At 37.9% G+C, this 20295-nt stretch overlaps 2 protein-coding genes across 2 annotated transcripts; one reads left to right on the forward strand and one right to left on the reverse strand.

Annotated features, from left to right (window-relative positions):
• Positions 1–9972: 9972 nt before the first annotated feature.
• Positions 9973–12301, reverse strand: her11 (hairy-related 11). Its single transcript, XM_017473579.3, has 4 exons — positions 12107–12301; positions 11850–11945; positions 10908–11001; positions 9973–10831 (listed from the first exon to the last, which is right to left on the reverse strand). Exons 1-4 carry the CDS (start codon positions 12131–12133, stop codon positions 10254–10256), a joined length of 795 nt encoding a protein of 264 aa, XP_017329068.1. The 5' UTR covers positions 12134–12301; the 3' UTR covers positions 9973–10253.
• Positions 12302–15184: 2883 nt separating this feature from the next.
• Positions 15185–16585, forward strand: her5 (hairy-related 5). The gene is made up of 3 exons (XM_017473641.3): positions 15185–15364; positions 15690–15785; positions 15907–16585. Exons 1-3 carry the CDS (start codon positions 15314–15316, stop codon positions 16411–16413), a joined length of 654 nt encoding a protein of 217 aa, XP_017329130.1. The 5' UTR covers positions 15185–15313; the 3' UTR covers positions 16414–16585.
• The last annotated feature ends 3710 nt before the right edge of the window (positions 16586–20295 follow it).

Genomic DNA, 20295 nt, shown 5'->3' on the forward strand with positions numbered 1-20295 from the left:
CACTGAATGCCCCAGTTTGTTTTGTTTTAAATTGGTCATGAAATGTATTGTCAGAATAGACAGAGTCGATACCTGTGTTGCAGATAATTGATCATTTATGCAGTGTTAATTCATTGTCAAGTCTAATTTAAAAGGTTAAATTAAAGGTTTTCATTGCTGAAAATTGCTGTAAAAATTTTCATATGCTGGAAATGTCAAAAAAGACATCAATTCAGCTCACCTACTGACCCATGGTAAACTTTTTACAAAGCTATCCTTCTGTGCTGCATCTCCACACCTGACATCAAAAGAGGTGGGATTAAAGATTCAGCTACCAGTAAGCATTTCAAAAAGAGACTTCATGCTCATAAAGTAGCATCCAACCCCACCTTGAACTTGTTTAATCGGTCATTCATGCATGAAACACAAGCTCTATTTTAGCTGTTAAAAGTAAAAGAAAGTATTTTAGACTTTTAAACTTAAATATAATCTTCTTTCTAATTCCCCTCCCTTTCTGCACAGATATAAAATAATAAATTGCAGGGGGTTTTTTTACATATGATTTAAATTCATATCCTATATTACCATCAAGTAATCAAATAAAAGCTCTTTAATGTGACAATAAAGTATCACACAAAACTGAGTACACCCCTCACATTTTTGTAAATATTTGATTATACCTTTTAATGTGAGAACACTGAAGAAATGACACTTTGCTACAATGTAAAGTAGTGAGTGTTCAGCTTGTGTAAAAGTGTAAATTTGCTGTCCCCTCAAAATAACTGAACACACAGCCATTAATGTCTAAACCGCTGGCAGCAAAAGTGAGTACACCCCTAAGTGAAAATGTCAAAATTGGGCCCAATTAGCCATTTTCCCTCCCCTGTGTCATGTGACTTGTTAGTGTTACAAGGTCTCAGGTGTGAATGGGGTGCAGGTGTGTTAAATTTGCTGTCATCGCTCTCACACTCCCTCATACTGGTCAATGGAAGTTCAATATGTCACCTCATGGCAAAGAACTTTCTGAGGATCTGAAAAAAAGAATTGTTGCTCTACATAAAGATGGCCTAGGCTATAAGACCCTGACCCTAAGCTGCAGCATGGTGGCCAAGACCATACAGCGGTTTAACAGGACAGGTTCCACTCAGAACAGGCCTTGCCATGGTTGACCAAAGAAGTTGAGTGCACGTACTCAGCGTCATATCCAGAAGTTGTCTTTGGGAAATAGACACATGAGTGCCGCCAGCATTGCTGCAGAGGTTGGAGGGGTGGGGGGTCAGCCTGTCAGTGCTCAGACCATGCGCCGTGCACTGCATCAAATTGGTCTGCATGGCTGTCCTCCCAGAAGGAAGCCTCTTCTAAAGATGATGCACAAGAAAGCCCGCAAGCAGTTTGCTGAAGACAAGCAGACTAAGGACATGGATTACTGGAACTATGTCCTGTGGTCTGATGAGACAGTTGGTGTCAAGCGTGTGTGGCAGCAAGCAGGTGAGGAGTACAAAGACAAGTGTGTCTTGCCTATAGTCAAGCATGGTGGTGAGAGTGTCATGGTCTGGGGCATGAGTGCTGCCGACATACTGAAGCAGAGCATGATCCCCTCCCTTCGGAGACTGGGCCGCAGGGCAATATTCCAACATGATAACGACCCCAAACACACCTCCAAGATGACCACTGCCTTGCTAAAGAAACTGAGGGTGAAGGTGATGGACTGGCCAAGCATGTCTCCAGACCTAAACCCTATTGAGCATCTGTGGGGCATCCTCAAATGGAAGGTGGAGGAGCACAAGGTCTCTAATATCCACCAGCTCTGTGATGTCGTCATGGAGGACTCCAGTGGCAACCTGTGAAGCTCTGGTGAACTCCATGCCCAAGAGGGTTACAGCAGTGCTGGAAAATAATGATGGCCACACAAAATATTGACACTTTGGGCCCAATTTGGACATTTTCACTTAGGGGTGTACTCTCTTTTGTTGCCAGCGGTTTAGAGATTAATGGCTGTGTGTTCAATTATTTTGAGGTGGCAGCAAATTTACACTGTTACACAAGCTGTACACTCACTACTTTATATTGTAGCAAAGTGTCATTTCTTCACTGTTGTTACATTAAAAGATATAATCAAATATTTACAAAAATGTGAGGGGTGTACTCACTTTTGTGAGATACTGTACATGTGCATTGTAACGATATAATAAAAGCAGTGTTTGGATCACTTCCAACATACATTTTTCTCTGTGACTTACTTGTATGTACATGGATTTACGAGTGCTACTTGGGAAACCCCTGTTTCATGCCAAGCATTTTTCAAAATGCCAAATACATATGCTTCTTTTAAAAACACAATAATTGCTTTAGCAGTAAAGCCATGCATTTTCATACTCTTTTTTTTGCTGCCTAACTTCAAGTTTTCAAGTCAAGTGTGCCAGTTGGCAGAATTATTTGTTCATTCATTCATTTACGTTCCACTTTTCTTGGTGATATGCAGTGGCAACAGGCTGAAGTCAGTCCAGACTTCTCTATCAATTTACTTTACTTTTTAATTTCAACTCCTCCAGTGGGATCCCCAGCCATTCCAAAACCCAATCTCTCTCCAATGGGATATGCCAGATACAGCTCCAATGGGAGCTGACTATGGGGGCATAACCTCAACTGGCTCCTCTCAATTCAGAGGAGCAGTGGCTTGATTCTGAGGATCTCCCATATTGCCAAGGTTCTCACCTTTATTTACACTGTCTGTACACACAAGCTTATTCTTTCAATCACTACCCACAGCTTGCGACCACTGGTGAGGATAGAGACATGGGTTGTTAAATAGAGAGCTTTATCTGAAAACCTGTTTCACCACTACAGACTAGTACAATAACTGTAACACTGATGCAGAACACAATCAGCTAGCCAATCTCAAGTTCACATTTTCCATGAACAAGATCCCAAAGTACTCCAACTCCACCAGGGGAATTTTCCTGTAGAGAAGTATGGCCTCAGACAATCGAGTGAATGTTGGAGAGCCACTTTGGATGGTGATAAGAAAACAACATCATTTAATCATTAATGGCAAAAAAGCAGACATAACTCTGCTCATACAGAGACCAGATTCTATGATATACTGACCCAAACCACAAGCAACACGCAGATTGGATTAGTATACTCTCAAGCCCCCTCACAAAGCTGTGCATGAATAAAGAGCTGGCCCACTGTTCCAAAGCCTGGGCAAACCCACTGCTGTTTCTCCTGGATCTTTTCCAACTATCAGATGGATTCTCCTCTCCATAACTCTGGCATAGACTGGCATTTCCCCTGGCGGCTGAGGAGTGTGATTTCACTATAATTTCTAGCCAAATCTCATCCACCAATACAGCCTTGTTGCCATGATGTGTTCTAACTGCCGTAGTAACCTCAGCCACGGAGATGGACTCCAAAACACCAGATATTTCTGGCACTGCCTCCTGAAGGGAGGACATGTTCATTGGGTTAAGGAGTTATTCAAGTGCTCCTTCCAACTTTGAAGAACATATCTCCAGCAGAGGTCAACATTCCCCTTCACCTACATAGTTGAGATTGTGCATGGTTTCTTCGCCCCCTCTTGTGGTGCAGAATGATTTGCCAGAACATTTTAAGGATACTGCATATACAGCTGCTTTTGCTGCAGCCCTTCTGGCGCTCCTATATCCATCAGTTCAATCAGGAGAGCCCTCTGTGTGCATTACTTTGAGCTTGATGGCTTCCCCACCACTGGTGTCCACCAGAACATCCTAGGGCACTACAACTGCAGACTTGAACATGGTCATTTTACTTTCAATGTCTCCAACCTCATGTGGTAAAAGGGAGAAGTGCCTTTAAAGGTGGGAGTTAAATGGGAGCAGGCTGGTAAGCTCTCCTGGGTTTACTGGTAAATCAGGTCAGTGCCCTGTGCGACAGCTATAACTCACCATCAAGTGGTGATCAGTGGTGATCAGTAGAGTCCATACTAGGTTTCGATGTAAACACATATCTAGTCCATTCCTTTCCATCTCATGCACTAGCTCAGGCTCTTTCACCACCAATGAAATGACATTCCATGCCCCTAGACCCAGGTTCTATTGCAAGGGTCTAGTGCAGGGGTGTCCAATCTTATTGGGAAATGGCCGGTGTGGGTGCAGGTTTACATTCCAACCAAGCAGAAGCCACATCTGAGTCTATTGAAAGCCAACCTAAACCGATTAAACGGGTGGAATCAGGAGTGCCTCCTGCTTGATTGAAATGAAAACCTGCACCCACACTGGCCCTTTGCAGAAAAGATTGGACACCCCTGGTCTAGTACATTTAAGACTGTCCATCACATATCTGCTGCCTCACTGGCATCACTTTCCCTTCATGGATCAGTACCTTCTTTAGGTAATTGGGCTTGTTCTATTTGTTGAACTTCAGGGCTTTGTCACTGGGAGCTTAGTACTACCGGTAGGGCTTCCCTTGGAGAAAAGATTTGAGGGTAGAGGTCAGACAAAGAGCAAACTTAAGGCAAGGTACAAAAAGACTATACTCTGAAGTATACCCTTCCTAGATTAAGATTACTAGGACCCAACTCTGAAGACACAGTGGCCTGCAATGGATTGGTACCCTGTCCAGAGTGTACCCCACCTTGAGCCCAATGCTCTCTGGGATAGGCTTCAGGTTTCCCCGTGACCCTGAAGGAAGGATAAGCGGCATAGAAGATGGATGGATGGATGGAAGAAATAACTGCCATCAGGTTTTTTGTGTGTCAACCACTGACATGTTTTTCCTGATTTTACTAGGGGTTAGAGGGGACGGGAGAGGGGTGTAAAGTTCTAACTGAAGTTAAGTGCATCTTGAAGAATTACAAGAGCGCAGTGTAGAGGTTTTTTATGTAAGCATGGCTGCAGGCTAGCTGGGTCACAGCCCATCCATGGCAAGGGGAAACAGGGTAAGGCAAGGCAGCAAGGTGTCACTGCTTCTAAACATCACTGCTCATCTAACATGTAACCTCAAGGCATAACTTGTAAAATATCTATAGCCACACTCATATATCTGACAAAGTTTTACTAGGACACGCAATAAAACACTTATTGGTCATTACTTACGTAATTAATACCTTATATTGTAATACATTATATGCTTATTCTTGATTCTTGATGAAGAAAAATAAAAGCAGTGAAAGTTATGAAAAGGTTTATTTCTGCACATCAGTGAAATGCTTTATAACAACAGACTTTGAAGGTTTATACAGAGAAATCATACATTAGGCTATTGACAGTTATGATTCAACAGAATCAAAGTGCTAAAATAGTATCTTAATGCCAAAATGCTGGCTCTCCAAAGCTATTGTTCAGTAAGCTTTGTTTTGACTATCAACGACTAGAGGCAGATGCAGTATCTATTAACTATGGGTTACAGAACTGGGAGAGGACCCTGTTTACATAATACTTTAAATAACTACTTTGTCTATGCACAGCTATTTAAGCATTTTATAAGAGTGCTGATATAGCTAACGTTCTCCTAAACGTCCTGATGGTAACAGGTTTTTTGTAAAAACATATGTAAGGAGATAATCAAACAGGATTCTTAAGCAAGAATGAAAATAGAAGTGAGGCCTTAGTAATACTCAAATATGTTCAAATTATCTAGATTGATAGAAGAGTATATTCATATCTTATTAAATGTGATTATGGAGCTTTTTGTCATATGGTATTGTAGACTAAAGTGAGTATAACTTTTTGGTCCAAGTTCTGCTTATCACCTAGGCACTATTTTGTGGTGTGTTTACTTGTGTGGTGATGCATGGACAGTGAAAATATGCTCTTGGGGTCACTAAGGCCCTAACGGCTCTCTGAATGCATGTCCAATAGTCCTGTCAGTCTGTCAGCGCTGCTGTCTCTTGTGGCCTGAGATTAAACGCTCCCAGCCGAGCTGCGAGGAAAAGTGGTTCTCCCGCCCCTCCAGACTTACGTAAAAAAAAAAAAAAAAAAAAGGCCAGACTGTGGGTAATTTTGCTACAGTCAAGACTTCTTTCTCTATAGACTTCAAAGCCCCCTTTGCAGTAGGAGAAAAAAAGAGAAATGAAAGAGGGGAAAATGGTGTTTACTTGTGAGTAGCGACAGATTGACATTCTTGAGTGTCTTTCTGCTCTGTGTCCATTTAGACTGAATCCAAAAACCCATGTCTTCATTGAGTTATCTAGATACTAAAATATTACATGGCGCTCTCAGTACCACATATCATATTACAGAATGAGGGCAAAACCTACCCTATGCATAAATATCAATTATACTGTACAGTCTCTCCTGGAGAGCCATGTATAATACATTATATACATACATATACTATATATATATATATATATATATATATATATATATATATATATATATATATATATATATATATATACACACACTAGGTCTATACATACTACATATAGGCTTTAAGGAAGCTAACTATCCAAATAAGGTTATACTGAATATTTTTTCTGTTAGTATATGTATAAATGTACAGCTTACTTGTAGCATACTAGACATAGTTCTATATGAAGGTAATACACCAGATCCTCATAAATACAAACATCACAATACATATACCGCCGGTTGAAATAAATATTTGTATGCTCTCAGAAAGTCAGCCTTACCTGAGCTTAGTTGTTCCTAATACTAACCACCACTGTAATGTTACAGCTCTTAATAATTAAATACTTTGAATCTGTAGAATGAGGAAATGAAAATGACCACTTTGCCCTATTAACCAAGCAGGCTTACAAGGAAGTAGGAATCATTTATACAGTCTTATGAGGTCTTTAGATTGCTGGAAAATAACATGTTTGAATACCTGTTGTATTTATGTCACTAGAGTAAGATTGCAGGTTAAAATATGCAAGGTTCTCAAATGTAAGTTTGTTTAGCCAGTCATACCCCTTAAATTCTATATCCCATTGCCGTAGGCATTTCCTGATTACTGTCTGCTAATCTGAAGTATTATGTATTTTCCATTTTCAAAATTAGATTTTTTGTTTTGTTTTGTTTGGTTATTAAAAGCATGAGGGAGTTCCAGCCAATCTTGCTAAAGGTGTAGATTTAGAAAAATGCCTCCAATGAAATGTTATTTGTGCATGCATTCAACATCCAACATGTACAAGTGTGTGCACGTGTGATGGAAATGTTTGACAGCGGCTCTGCCTCAACAAATTGCTTTTGAGATGTGCCAACACAAATGTATTTAGCTCCGAGCCCAATAAACCATAACAAAAGCAATGGGCTGGTTCTCCAAGGTTGGTTCCTCCTCAATGTTTTCTTTAAGTCACTCCCTGTTTGGGCCAAATCAGGAATGCATGGACTACAGTCAGCATTAAAGTAGCTGTGACAAACAAGATTAGCTGTATTCAGTGTGTCCTGAGAAATCTATGGATATTTAAACAATGGTTATGTACTCCAAACACTCTTCATAATTATAATCATTTTGGAAGCATTCATCTACCCTGCCTATGGGGATCTGTAATTTGTGCTGCCCTGGAGTTGTAGTTAGCCATTGCAATGATCAAAACTGTGAAAAGACACGGGAGAAAAGCAAATCTTGCCATGCTATGCCTCCTTGCTTGCCTTACAATGAACAATAGCCACCTCAAAAGAAATGGCACTACTACAGAGAGACGCTTCTGAACATGAAGATGAGAGAAGAGGAGGCAGAAAGGCAGAAAAAAGAAATAACCATTATCCGAAGACATGTTCTATCATGTCTTAGAGCCTGTTTTCTCCAGCTAAATCCCTTGGTGCCTTGCGCAGAAAATATTCAGGCCTTGTAATAGAGATGTGAGCAGCAGATAAGGAACAGGGCGCACACTTATCCCCAGCTGAAAGAGTGTGAGAGAAATACTGTCATTTATAAAAGAGAGTCTTGAGTCTTCGGCTTATTGCCAGAAAGCCAGTCAGGACAGCAACAATGCTGAGCCCTATGTTTTTGAGAGTGCATGTCTCTGTGAAGTGATTATCCTTGAGTCAGTTGAATTTATAGCCTTTTTCTATGTGAGGATGCCCTCTGCTGACCATAACTCCCAATTGGGGTAGTAGATAAAGGCATTTTATATCAACAGTCAGAGATGATATCGACATTTTACGGATTGGAAAACTGACACAAGTTTTACCTGTCACCCCAGTGTGGCTAGTTTAAAGAGTCCATTTGTTGTTTTAGGCTGCGTTAAGTACCAGTCTTATCTATATTAATAACAGAGTTATCTGTCTTAAGTATACTTACAAACCTAGGTCTATGTGGGCATATTGACATGGAGGCCCTTTAAATGTAATTAAAGTAATTGTAGATGCTGTGTACTCTTTATTGTACATTACTGTAATCACTTGAGATGTGCAGGTTCAAATTGTAATTTACAGATTAGTTTAATTTGTCATGCAAAATTAGATGTCTTCTTTCTGACGTCCACAAACATTATATTTACACAAACCTTGTTTGATCATTTGCTTTGGGCAAACTATCCGCTCCGATATGGGTAAATCAGAATGGCAATGAAGAAACAAATGATATGTGGGAAGTGAACTCTGTGTGCTTGTAGCGAACACAAGATGGCAGCAAAGGAAAACAAAGCAAATTGTCAAAGCCAGATCAATTTGAATGCCTTATTTGCTAAGATTTATTGTCTTTAAGTTTACATATAATTGTGTTGAAGGAGAGGATTGGCCATTTGGGAATTTCAGGGAATTTATTCTGGTAGGAAGTTTATTATAAGTTTATTATGCATAAAAAAAATTATGTTAAAAAAAAGTTTAAACATGTTTCAAGTTGCACATCATTCCTATGCTAAACCAGTAGGGCCTACAATGTTAACCCAGTCTGTTGCTAGGGTGTTGTTAATGGTTGCTATGCTAGCCAATTGGTTGGTAGGATGTTGGTAGGTTGTTGCTATCATATTCCACTTGGTTGCTAGGTCGTTGCTATGCTAATTAAATTGGTTGTTAGGGTCTTGCAAGGTGGTTGCTATGCTATTCCAGCTGGTTGCTAGGGTGTTACTATGTGGTTGCTATGATATCCCAGTTGGTTGCCACAATCTTGCTAGGTGGTTGTTTGGATATTCCAGGTCATTGTTAAGGTGTTACTAGGTGGTTACTATGATATTCAAAGTGGTGGCAAAATTGCTATTGGTGGTTACTATGATATTCTAGTTGGTTGCTAAGGTGCTACTAGGTGATTGCTATGTTATTGGTTGCTTGCCCTTGCTAGGTGGTTGCTATGATAGTCAAAGTGGTTTCAAAGAGTGTGTAGCCTGATTCCCCAAGTATTAATGCTCAAGTTTCATGTCTCTAACTCCTGTGGTTTGGTCCATGCAACCAAAAAAGAAAAAGAAAAAAAAAGCACCCCGTAGTCTTCCATATGCAACAATTACCCATTCAGAGTATTGCTACTTATTGTGATCTTTCCCAAAAGCACAAGCACTCCATTCCCATATGGGATCTATGTCTGTAGCGATTTTCATGTTTCAATGACAAAAACTGAGACTCATGAAAAAGGTATAAATATTTAAACAACTTAAAAAGAAGACTAGAAGGATAAGGTTCATAACTAAACTTTCATGTTGGCTCGAGAGAGCCTGCTGACAATGCTACAATAGTTAAACCACATTACACAGTTTTGCTGTCATTTATTTTAAAACATGTAGCAATAAATTGTGTAAAGGTTAAAAGGCTAAAAGTTTAGATTAAAAAAGTTGAAACCAGTTTAAAAGGTCATATTGTTAAAATTCTAAAATGCTGCTATGATTAGGTTGCTATGCTAACACACTTAGTTGCTATGAATAGTTCTGTAAAGGTTACTGTGTGATAAATTGTGATTTTATAATTTCATGAAAAAAATATTTACATCACCCAGTGATTATTATTTTCTGGTGCTTATTTTAAATATATTTGTATTGCTCATATTTTGTATATTTCAAAATACATTGCTTGATCAACAAAGAAAATATACTACAGACAGCGTTAACAATTTGTCAATTGTTTTAATCAAGAATAATAACTGGTGACAATACAGTAAAATACTATTTGCAGTATACATGTACAAACAGTGAGGTGCCTATAGAGGCATCCACATTTGTCAATAAATAGATCATGTATGTACATCAAAACATTGAAATGCCTTTCAAAGGCATTTGGACTTTGTTAAAAAGAATGCCAGCTGAATGACTGCAAATATTCTGTCCTTCAGGTACCACACGTGTCCACTAGAGGTGTCTATGAGCACCATATTGTTTCCTCTTGGTCAGATCTGAGATATCAGCACTCCATACCATTTCAGCTCCACGGTCTCCATGTTGTTTGGGATGGAGTGAGCACTTCTCTTGTTTCCAGATTAAGAGATGCTGACATAGGTAGAGCTCTGGATTTATGAAGCTGGGGTAAACTCCCAGGACTGCACACAGAGAATGATGTTATAACGAGAGGTGGGGAGGAGGAGGGAGGAGGCACAGGGTGAGCAAAAGGTACGCGGAGTGGAGAGGGTGGAGGGGAGAGCTGTTCTGGTGAAGTAAAGGAAATGGGATTTTTGAGGGCAGATTTAGAAGTAATGGAACATGACTCAGTGAAAATTAGATCTTGTTTGTAGGGATGAGACACTGTTGTAGATGAGCAGAGTTTAGTATGAGAGTTGGGTGACTTGGTATCGGATTCTTTCCCAGCTCTGGAAGAATGATCCCGGTGGCAATGCAGATAGTATTCCAGACTCATTCTGTAATTCTCTCTCTCAAAGTGGTGCTTTTGACCGATGAAGGAAGTGAAGTCCGAAACACATTGATGGGGGTGAGCAGCAGAGCCAGGGTTTGATGAGTTTGTTTGAGTATGTGTGACATCAACAACAGTCTGATTAACAGACCCTACAGAAGGAGAGAAAAGTTTATGTTAAATATCGGCAAAACAGTATAATATAACATAATATATAGTATAATATACCTTTCTTATCTGTTTTGTCATGTGTGTTCTTTCGTATATATTGAACAGCCAGGTCTAAAATTTCTGCTTTCTCCAGTTTGGGGTTTTGTAAACGCTGTGATTTAAAGGAGAGGAAAGAGAAAGTTAATCCTACTGAAGAAAAGGAAGATGCAGGAGTAGAAAAACACAGGCTATTGCCTGATACTGCAGGAATAATAATTAGGGCTGGGTATTACGACCAATTTGGCAATTCGATTTTATTCTTATTGATATGGTTTAGATTCGATTTCGATTCAATATCAATTAGTCATCAATATTTCATTGAAAGTGTTAGTTTTGCAGACATGGAATCCATGTTTTAATATAAATGCTGGTAACTGAAACCTTCCTACTTAGCTATATTACTGAAATACACTTTTACATTAACAATAGGCCCCACACAATTATGTTTAAGTACGTTTTTTTTAGGTAAGCCCAAACTGCACAGTGCACATTACTGTAAAAATAAAAATACTGTAAATGTGCAAATTGAACAACTTGAAACATGCAAAAAATAAAATCGTTTTTAAAATTCAAAACATGAAAGATGGCGACATCTTCAGGACGCTAGAAGAACTACAGATAATATTCACATAATCTCGAGTAAAGCACGCGTATTCTGGGATTTCCCTAATCGATATTGTTTCGTTAAATTGAAGATCGATTAAAATCGGAGAATCGATATTTTTACCCAGCCCTAATAATAATAATAATAATAATAATAATAATAATAATGCAGATTAATTACTTGTTACTAATGTTGAAGTAATATACAGAATAAGTCTCCTGGGTAGATGTACTGCAGACATAGGCCTACTACAAACAAGTAGTAGAATGTATACCACAAATAGCTGTTGCTAATAGTCCAAAGTAAAACAATGAAATGCATTTCGAAGACGTTTCCTCATGGCTCAGTTTACTTACCGTATCTGCGGTGCTGTCGAACAGCAGAGCTCTGAGCACGGCAAGGTTTTGATTGATTCGATCTCTTCTTTTCTTCTCTATCACTGGCTTCAGTTTCTAAGAGAACAATTTGAAACTATGGGTAACAGTTTGTCTAAAGCTGTATTTTAAAACAACATCACTAAATATTAATACAACGTGAACTATAATACCATAGGCTATATAATGAGATGATTAGAAGTAAGAGACTTGGAAGTAAGATAATAAATCATACTTACTCTTCTCTCACTTTCGGTTTTAGCCATGGCGGAAGCTCGAGTTGAATACTTTTGCTTGATAAAAAAAATAATAATCTTCCAGAATGTCTCCCTGACGAATAACTGCGGCGAACTGAGGCTGAAATTTATATGGTGCAAGAGACACTTTTCTGATTGGTTGAGAGTCTGGGGTGACGTCAGCACCTTGGACGAATTCCATCCCTGTGCGAGAAGAAAAAAACAAAACAAACTGTACTGGGTATCCAAATATTGGTTTGTTTCTATTTTCGATTGTTTTAGCATATATTGTTATACTGTATGGCATTGTCTTCAAGCTTAATGATTAAAAAGTTTCAGTTTGGGACAGAATATTATTAGTACCTATTTATGGAAAGAGGTGTGCTCATTTTTTTTGTTTGTTTGTTTACTTTGTTAGTTCACTTGCTATATAGTCATGAGCTTAATTTAGAAGGTTATTGAAAGCAGTAACTATATCCTAATAGTGTGACGCAATAATGTAATATAGATTAGAACACAATATGTCAATTTCCTCTATCATATGCTTTGGGAATTGTGAGCCAGCAAAGTAGTTCAACCTTTAAAAAAAAAATTTTAAAAAATAAATATTTTAAACACCTTTTAAGCGTGCTGCAATATCTGACATAATAAAAAATATAAGCTTCAAATATAGGCTACAGAATCAAATGTACACTTACGTAGCCTGCATGCATAATCAGATATTTTGGGGTTTTATAACGTAAAATATATTGTTGTTGTATTCTATTCAGCTGTGGAAAATCCAGGAGGAAACGAGACGTTTATGTTTGGTAAAGTGATTCGTGTTTATGTGGGAGGGGGGATAAACCAGTGGTGTAAAGGCCAAACGTTTAGCAGCGTTCTGTTAAGTGTGCTTGTATGTGAATGAAGTGCGTTAGGTGAGAAAGGCTTAGAGAGAGAGTCAACAATTAACTTACTTACACACGTGACTTCTTTGGAAAGAAGTTTCATTTAACCACTAAACCTTTGGTACAAATTGAAATATATTCGCTTAATTGATTATAGGTTTGATATCACTTGCTTTCCGTCGATAAAACGTTTTTTTTTCTCCCCCATAACGTGGAATACAAGTATTCCTAAGGAAATCTTATCGTGAGAACCGAGGTGAAGTGTCACATTAGGCACTAAGACCTTGTGCCTAACCATTCCATGGCAGTCGTTAGGTGTGAATGTGGACTCTTCGTGAACTTATGGGACCAGCTGTGCAGCAAATTCTCGACTTTTAGGTCGAGCTAGGGGCAAAGTTTTACAGTGGAATAGCAGTATTCAGGCTACACATAGTGTTGTGGATAGACCATGCGTCATGCACTACTTTACATAAATCCATCAAATCTTCAGTATTGTATTTAATGCTGCAAAGAACGCCAGTCTGATGGGGAATACGCACTAAATCCAAGAATTAATTCCAAGCGTTATGTGTTTCTTGTGTATTCCTGATTCATGACAGAAACAGGTGATTGGCGGTGTTAATTGTGGCCTGTTAACACGTCTGTGCATGTCCCAGTTTCTTACAGATATCTCAGAAGAAATCAACTCATCTCTCACCATAGATTATGTAGAATATGGGTCAAGAAGTGCACTTAAACCACTAGAATATAGCCTGTTAAATATAATGTAGATTTACTCCAACATTGCCATGTTAGACAATGCTTTTATTTTAAAACCCCATTTGTAAGGTATGCATTTATGTTCATGTTCCCAGAATTAACACTGTTCTCGTTAAGGCTATGGAATTCCTAAAGATTTTTTTTAAGCGCGCGCTGCATAAGTACTGCAGATTATTCTAAGAGTCTATTGTGGGGATTGTAGTCCATTATATTTTACATTTAATGGTGTACGTAACTGAAAATCACGAAACATGTGACGTGAGAATTCCGCACGTGGCCACGGTAGAACGGGGGTCCACAAAAGAGTGGCTGGTGTGTAGGTAGGTGGAGGGATATGGCAGAAGTGCAATGGCCAAACGTTTAGCACCATTCCGTTAAGTGTGCATGAATAGCTTAAGTGAGAAGGAATTGGTGAGAAAAGTCAACAGTTAGCATGTAGACACACCCGAATTGTAGTTGGTTTAACTGTAGGTTAACCCCTAAACAAGTAGTTTTGAAATGCAATCTACACTCTCTGAAATCCAGATTAAATTCATTACCCATAATAATGTACAAAAATAATAGAGACTGCACATTAAATACATGGATATAACAAGATGGTGAAAAACGTTTATTTCCACTGTGGTTCAGGAAATCTGAAGGAACCATTAAAGGTCCTATGCAGGAACCTAACTTTAGGAATCAAGGAAGAATTTCTTTGAACTGAAATTGATTAGCTGACTGAAGCATTTGTAGTCGTGTCGTGGGAACGTGTCTCGGCTCCTGCTTAAGGTTATTTTTGAGCCTTCTCTGTAAACTGGTAACATTGTATTAGGCAGTTATTATCTGGAGAACACAGTGGGGTTAATATTCACTGCTCAAGCATAGTCTCCTTATCAGTTGCCAGTACTAAATACCAAAAAAATGGCTATTTTCCGACTTTTTTCCCATGATGAGTGGTCTGGAAATGTCATAGGTAATAGATTTTGGACGTTTGGAATGTGGATTAATGTAATTTCATACAAATTACATTATTCCGATCCCCTTTTTGACGTTGTAAAATGTTCTATAGCGAAGGCCTACATGTTAAAGTTTGTTTTAAATCTTTAATTAAATTTAATGCCCAATGGAGCATACACAAAAACCTTCCACTGAGCACTGACAAAAAAGAAAAAGAAACTAGCTCTTCAGATTTTTAGTGATATATATATATATATATATATATATATATATATATATATATATATATATATATATATATATATATATATATATATATATATATGTGTGTGTGTGTGTGTGTGTGTGTGTGTAAGCATTATAGATCAAATCGTTCTTTACTTTTCACACACTATCGGGCATCTTAATTGTTTTATGATAAACATTACTATAGTTCATTAATATAAACGTTCCTGTTTGAATATTAACGAAGGGTGTGGTTTTTATGGGGGCCGTGATCACTATTGGTTGGGTAAACTCATGGGCGGGGATTGTGTGTGGCTTCAGCGTATAAAATGGGCTTAAATTCAAAACGTTGTTAATATCTTATGCTGAAGTAGGTCTGGTGCGGTGAGTGTCTTCAAATATGAGGACGATGTCTAGTGATGTACCTGACCAGACAGATTTGGTGAAACGGGTAAGAAAACTTAAAAACGGACTTGCAAACCATAGATATCTATTATATGAGCTGTCTACATCTAATTCATGACATGATAGGTTACTTCACTCAATAATTGTAAATTGTGTTTTGGGGGTTTATTTATTTATTTATTTATTTTAAGTATGAGTATTGAATACTGTCATTAATGCATATTAATAAATTTCTGTAAAATTAACTTTCAGAAGCAAAAATAGCCTATGTCTTTCTTATCTTTGAATCACATAATAAATCAAAAACGACATTTTCAGCGATTTTTCTAATAATTTGATGATGATTTTGTACAATCCATTATTCGCTATAGGTTCCCAAACCTCTCATGGAGAAGCGGAGGAGAGACCGTATTAACCAGAGTTTGGAAACATTGAGGCTTCTGTTGGCGGAGAACACATGTAATGAGGTATGTTCTGAACTTCATGTCAAGTGCATAAACATGCAATTTTTTTCCAGTCATGTTAAATGTCTTTGTCCAAACATTTCAGTTGATATAAAACAGTATTTATGTATTCTCCATTTTAAAGAAACTGAAGAACCCCAAAGTGGAAAAAGCTGAAATCCTGGAGAGTGTTGTTAATTTCTTGAAGGCTGAGCAGCAATCCAGACCATACTCGTATCCGATCAAAAAAGGAAAGAGAAAATATGAGGAAGAAGATGAGCTGGGATCGCCTTGTAAACGCCAACTGAACTACCATGATGGCATGAGAACATGTCTGCTCAGAGTTAGTAATTTTATTGCAAGCAAGAGCCAAGAGTTAGAGGGGAACATGCAGGTGACCATGCAACAGGAACTTAAAGACCATTCAATTCAAAGTCACCTAGTGCCCGCTCTGCACCTCAGACATGATGGTGAGTCTATACCAGGGCAGCAGGCATTTACTTATGTGGAGTCGACCAGCTCCTGCATGGCATTGGATCAGTCCTTAATTTCTCAAAGTACTGCCATATATGAGCCTACAAAGATGACAGCTTCCAGCTCTAAACTGCCTTTGATGTCAAGTGATTCTGTGTGGAGGCCTTGGCCACAGTAGAGACAAACCATCATTAAATGTCATCCAAAAACTGATCAAAATCATTCACAGATTGAATTTATCAAGAGCTCATAATGTTTATGACTCATTTACATGCAAAAGACTGTGAAATGTGCAGCATATGTAAATATGTGGATTTTGTACAATAGCTACTGAAATCTTTATTTTGATATGGACAATGACAACAATCTGTGTGTGTCACATATATATTTTGTACTTCATAGCATATATTTTTGTGACGTGTTTCTAATTTTTGAAATACTAATTTTTGGAGGATGCAAGCAATTTTGAAAAAAAAAAAATTCCATACCTTTTTGTACTTCAATCAATGAAATGATTATGGAACTTTCTAATGGCTCAAGAAGCATTAACTTAATCAAACTAAAATGATTTTTATCAGATTTGAGATAGTGTTAATTGATAATTGAGAGACACTTCCAGTAGTCTGGTTGATTTTTTTTTTTTTTCTTTTACTGTTTTTATACGTGCTGTGGTTTTTCTTGACAGCACAGGCTTTGACTTCTTCTAGTCAAGTGTAGCCAAAGTAAAGTGTGTGTATATATATGTATATATTGAAAGAATAAACCTGTCTAGGGATATATTCTTGAACAAGTTGCTTTGTTGAATTTGTTCTGTCTTTTACATAACCATCCATTTATTTCGTGAGGCATATTTCAAAACATTACTCCTCAGAATTCCTCTGAAAGTTTAGTCTTATAAGCTGCAAATAGGCCAAACATTTCCAGACTTTCAGTTCACTAATGTTCCACTTAAGTTCATTGTTATCTCATTAACATGTGCAGAATGCTGCAGCTGCCTGGCTAATTTAAAAACATTTAGATGCAAATAAGTGATTAGGCTTTTTTGCTCTCATCTTAACTGTTGTCTTTTGCACCCTCTTCCAACACAATTTGAAGTGAAGTGAACACTTAAACTATTTGAAAATCTTCAATAAAATTTAAAATTGCTACACATATACACTTTACACTTTCATCTATCTATCTATCTATATATATATATATATATATATATATATATATATATATATATATATATATATATATACTTTCATCTAAACAATGAACGGTTTTGGCTTAAAAATTGCTTCATTAAAGACAAATCGATGAGTGCTCTTACAGAACAGACCAGTTACTGCAGACAAATATGATCTGCAGCATAAATAATATAATACATAACAAGGGAACACAGAGAATAATTCTACATGCTATGAAAGAATTGCTTCAAATAGCCTTAGATCAGACTTTGATCATCAATTCTGTTTCCTCATCTGGAAACATGTTTTTCACCACCAGCCAAAGAACCTGAACTTAGATACACTTTTATACTCTGGTATATGCTTTGCAAATATGTCTAGTTATATACAGAATTATGTTACAATTTGCTACAGCACAAGAAGCAAACCATATTGTGTTCAGAGAATAAAATACATTTTAAAAAATCACTATCTTGCCACTGAACTTAATTTGTTAAATTTATTGCAGTCAGACTGAATCCAAGAGAAATAGGCATATATAGTTCTCAAAAATATTGTGTAACTCGAGCTTCTTATGGAATAAAATCAGAAATGTTCATTGTACTAATGGCAAATGCACAAACACGGAAATGTACATTTTGGCAGATTATGTAATGGTATCAACGCGTTTTCGAAGTTCAGTAAATTAACTTGGAAGTAACAAAACCAATTTTTTTAATCCAAGGCAACTATCTCGTTTCTTATTTCCTTTGGATCAAAGAAAATGGCTTAACCCAGCTAAGGCGAAGCCTGGACAAACCCAGCTTTTCTGCGCTTCTTTGCCTCGCTTTGTTACCTATGGATAAGCTCTAAAAACGAGTCTCAATGGGAATCACATCAGAGGATCAACAGAGACGGTTTAAATGGCCGTTACTGGGGGATAATTCTTCCCAATGCAATTACTACTTTTGGGTGTGAATGAGATTAGATTTTCAGAGAACTTCTTTCAGCAGCGGATGTTTCTTCTTATGTTGCCAATCCGGACATGGGACAATAGATTACTGATCGCTGCAACCACATCACTGTAGACCAGCTCTAGTTTATTATAATCGAATTTAATGTTGAAATAATGCGGATCGGCTGTATGTCAAGACGTGTTAGGTTATTTTTGCTACAAATCCCAGTTCAATAGGATCCCAGATCCAAATCAGTGCATATTACATATCGAAACTTAAAGATATCCCTTTACAGTCGTGTATTTCAATCCCTATGGTCAACAATATCTGACTGATTATATGTTTATAATGTCGCAATCGTTTCTGTGGTCTCTGAATGTTAATCACGTGTTATCTTAAAACGGTGCAGTTTATATAGGCCTACGGTGACATTCACCATTAATGTAGATAATATAATAGATCATAATGATGATGTGTCCATTGTTGTAATGTTATAATGTTAAGTTAGTGTTGAGTAAGTATTGAACTGCATATTGTACACAGTAACTGTGCACATGACAATAAAACTGAAGACAAGCACATGATATGTTTCCTCCATCTCTCTCTCTCTCTCTCTCTCTCTCTCTCTGTGTTCTGTCATTTCTCTCCTCCATTTTCCTCATTAATATACTCACGTGGGTATAAAACTGAGATTTAAACTTGTAAATTTCATAGCTTACAGTTTTGTTCTGTAGAATTTGATGTCCCGAATATAGTCTCGGACCTTCAACCTCTACTAAAATAAATGTATTTGGGCCTACACTATAGACATAAAGGTTAATGTTGGTATAGTTAAAGTAAATGAAAATAAAAATAGGTTGTACAATTTATATAAAATCTTTTAGCTGAAACAGTTGGAAACAGTTGGAAATTGGCCAGCATTTCCGCACATGAGAGCACTAAAGGAAGGTGAGGGAAGCACAAAGATTCTCAACTATTAAAGCAACATCCATATTAACCCAAACCTCACCAAAGGTTATTCAAACCTCTACTGAAACTGTGTGTTAGAAACGCACCTGATGCTTACTGTAAAATACAGTGATGTTTGTGTGTGTAGCTTTAAAACATCAGTTATTTAGTTCCACTTTGTATAGCCTAGTAGAAAGTGATAGGCATCTCATGTAGCCTATTTACATTATATGTATTTATTAAACCTAGGTTATACTCTACATAAGTGTTCAATGGTAGATGTATAAGATTAGCACATACGGGGTATTTTGCCGCAAAGAACGCAAAATATTTGGTCATGTCGCTTGTGTGTTTTAATATCTGTTTTTCTCTTCATAACATAAGCAAAAGGATTTCAAAAATCAGAATAATTCAACCAGTGACAGTAACACAACTACTAGCTAAAGGAGCAGCAGAGAGACAGTGAAGGATAGGCTAGATACCCTGCCTCTCATGAATTGTTAATCCTTTTATAGGCTTTTCGCTACAGCTGAGGGCGCAGAGTTTGCGGTGGGTGCGATTACTTAAAAGCTCGCGCATCCCTTCCTTTGAAATAGCGCGGTTCTTTTAAAATGTCTGTTATTCACGTTCTTTAAGCCCCTGCGGGTGGGAAATGAAGGGGGACCAGCTTGGCCTCGGTGGGATATTAATTGGAGGTAAGTAGGCTATTCACAATAAGAGCGTATATATGCGCCTCGCCGCCTCTTCATTCTGTGTCTAACGGCCTGTTGCAGTGTGGGCGGGGCTAAAAACCTATTGACGCAGCGTCATACCTGAGCGGACTGAATGACGTCGTCGGGTGAACAGCTGGCCTCGCGCGCCTCTCGCCTGCCCACATAATTAAAGAAAAGCCGCTCGCTTCACTAGGCGACCCCCAGCTTGGATCTAATGCGCACCAGGGTCACTCTCTGTAAACTAACAAATCACAGATCAGAGCAGATCAAAAGCTTACCGATTCTTACACTT

Source organism: Ictalurus punctatus, chromosome 8 (genome assembly GCF_001660625.3).
Source record: "Ictalurus punctatus breed USDA103 chromosome 8, Coco_2.0, whole genome shotgun sequence".
Taxonomy (NCBI): domain Eukaryota; kingdom Metazoa; phylum Chordata; class Actinopteri; order Siluriformes; family Ictaluridae; genus Ictalurus; species Ictalurus punctatus.

Bases quoted from the DNA above. Each gene is read 5' to 3' on its own strand.
- her11 (XM_017473579.3), bottom strand. From the start codon at position 12,133: ATGGCTAAAACCGAAAGTGAGAGAAGA. The intron at 11,002-11,849 runs GTAAGTAAACTG...TTTAAATCACAG, and splicing joins TCGACAGCACCGCAGATACG to CGTTTACAAAACCCCAAACT. The intron at 10,832-10,907 runs GTATATTATACT...CTCCTTCTGTAG, and splicing joins TGACAAAACAGATAAGAAAG to GGTCTGTTAATCAGACTGTT.
- her5 (XM_017473641.3), top strand. From the start codon at position 15,314: ATGAGGACGATGTCTAGTGATGTACCTGACCAGACAGATTTGGTGAAA. The intron at 15,365-15,689 runs GTAAGAAAACTT...TATTCGCTATAG, and splicing joins AGACAGATTTGGTGAAACGG to GTTCCCAAACCTCTCATGGA. The intron at 15,786-15,906 runs GTATGTTCTGAA...TCCATTTTAAAG, and splicing joins CGGAGAACACATGTAATGAG to AAACTGAAGAACCCCAAAGT.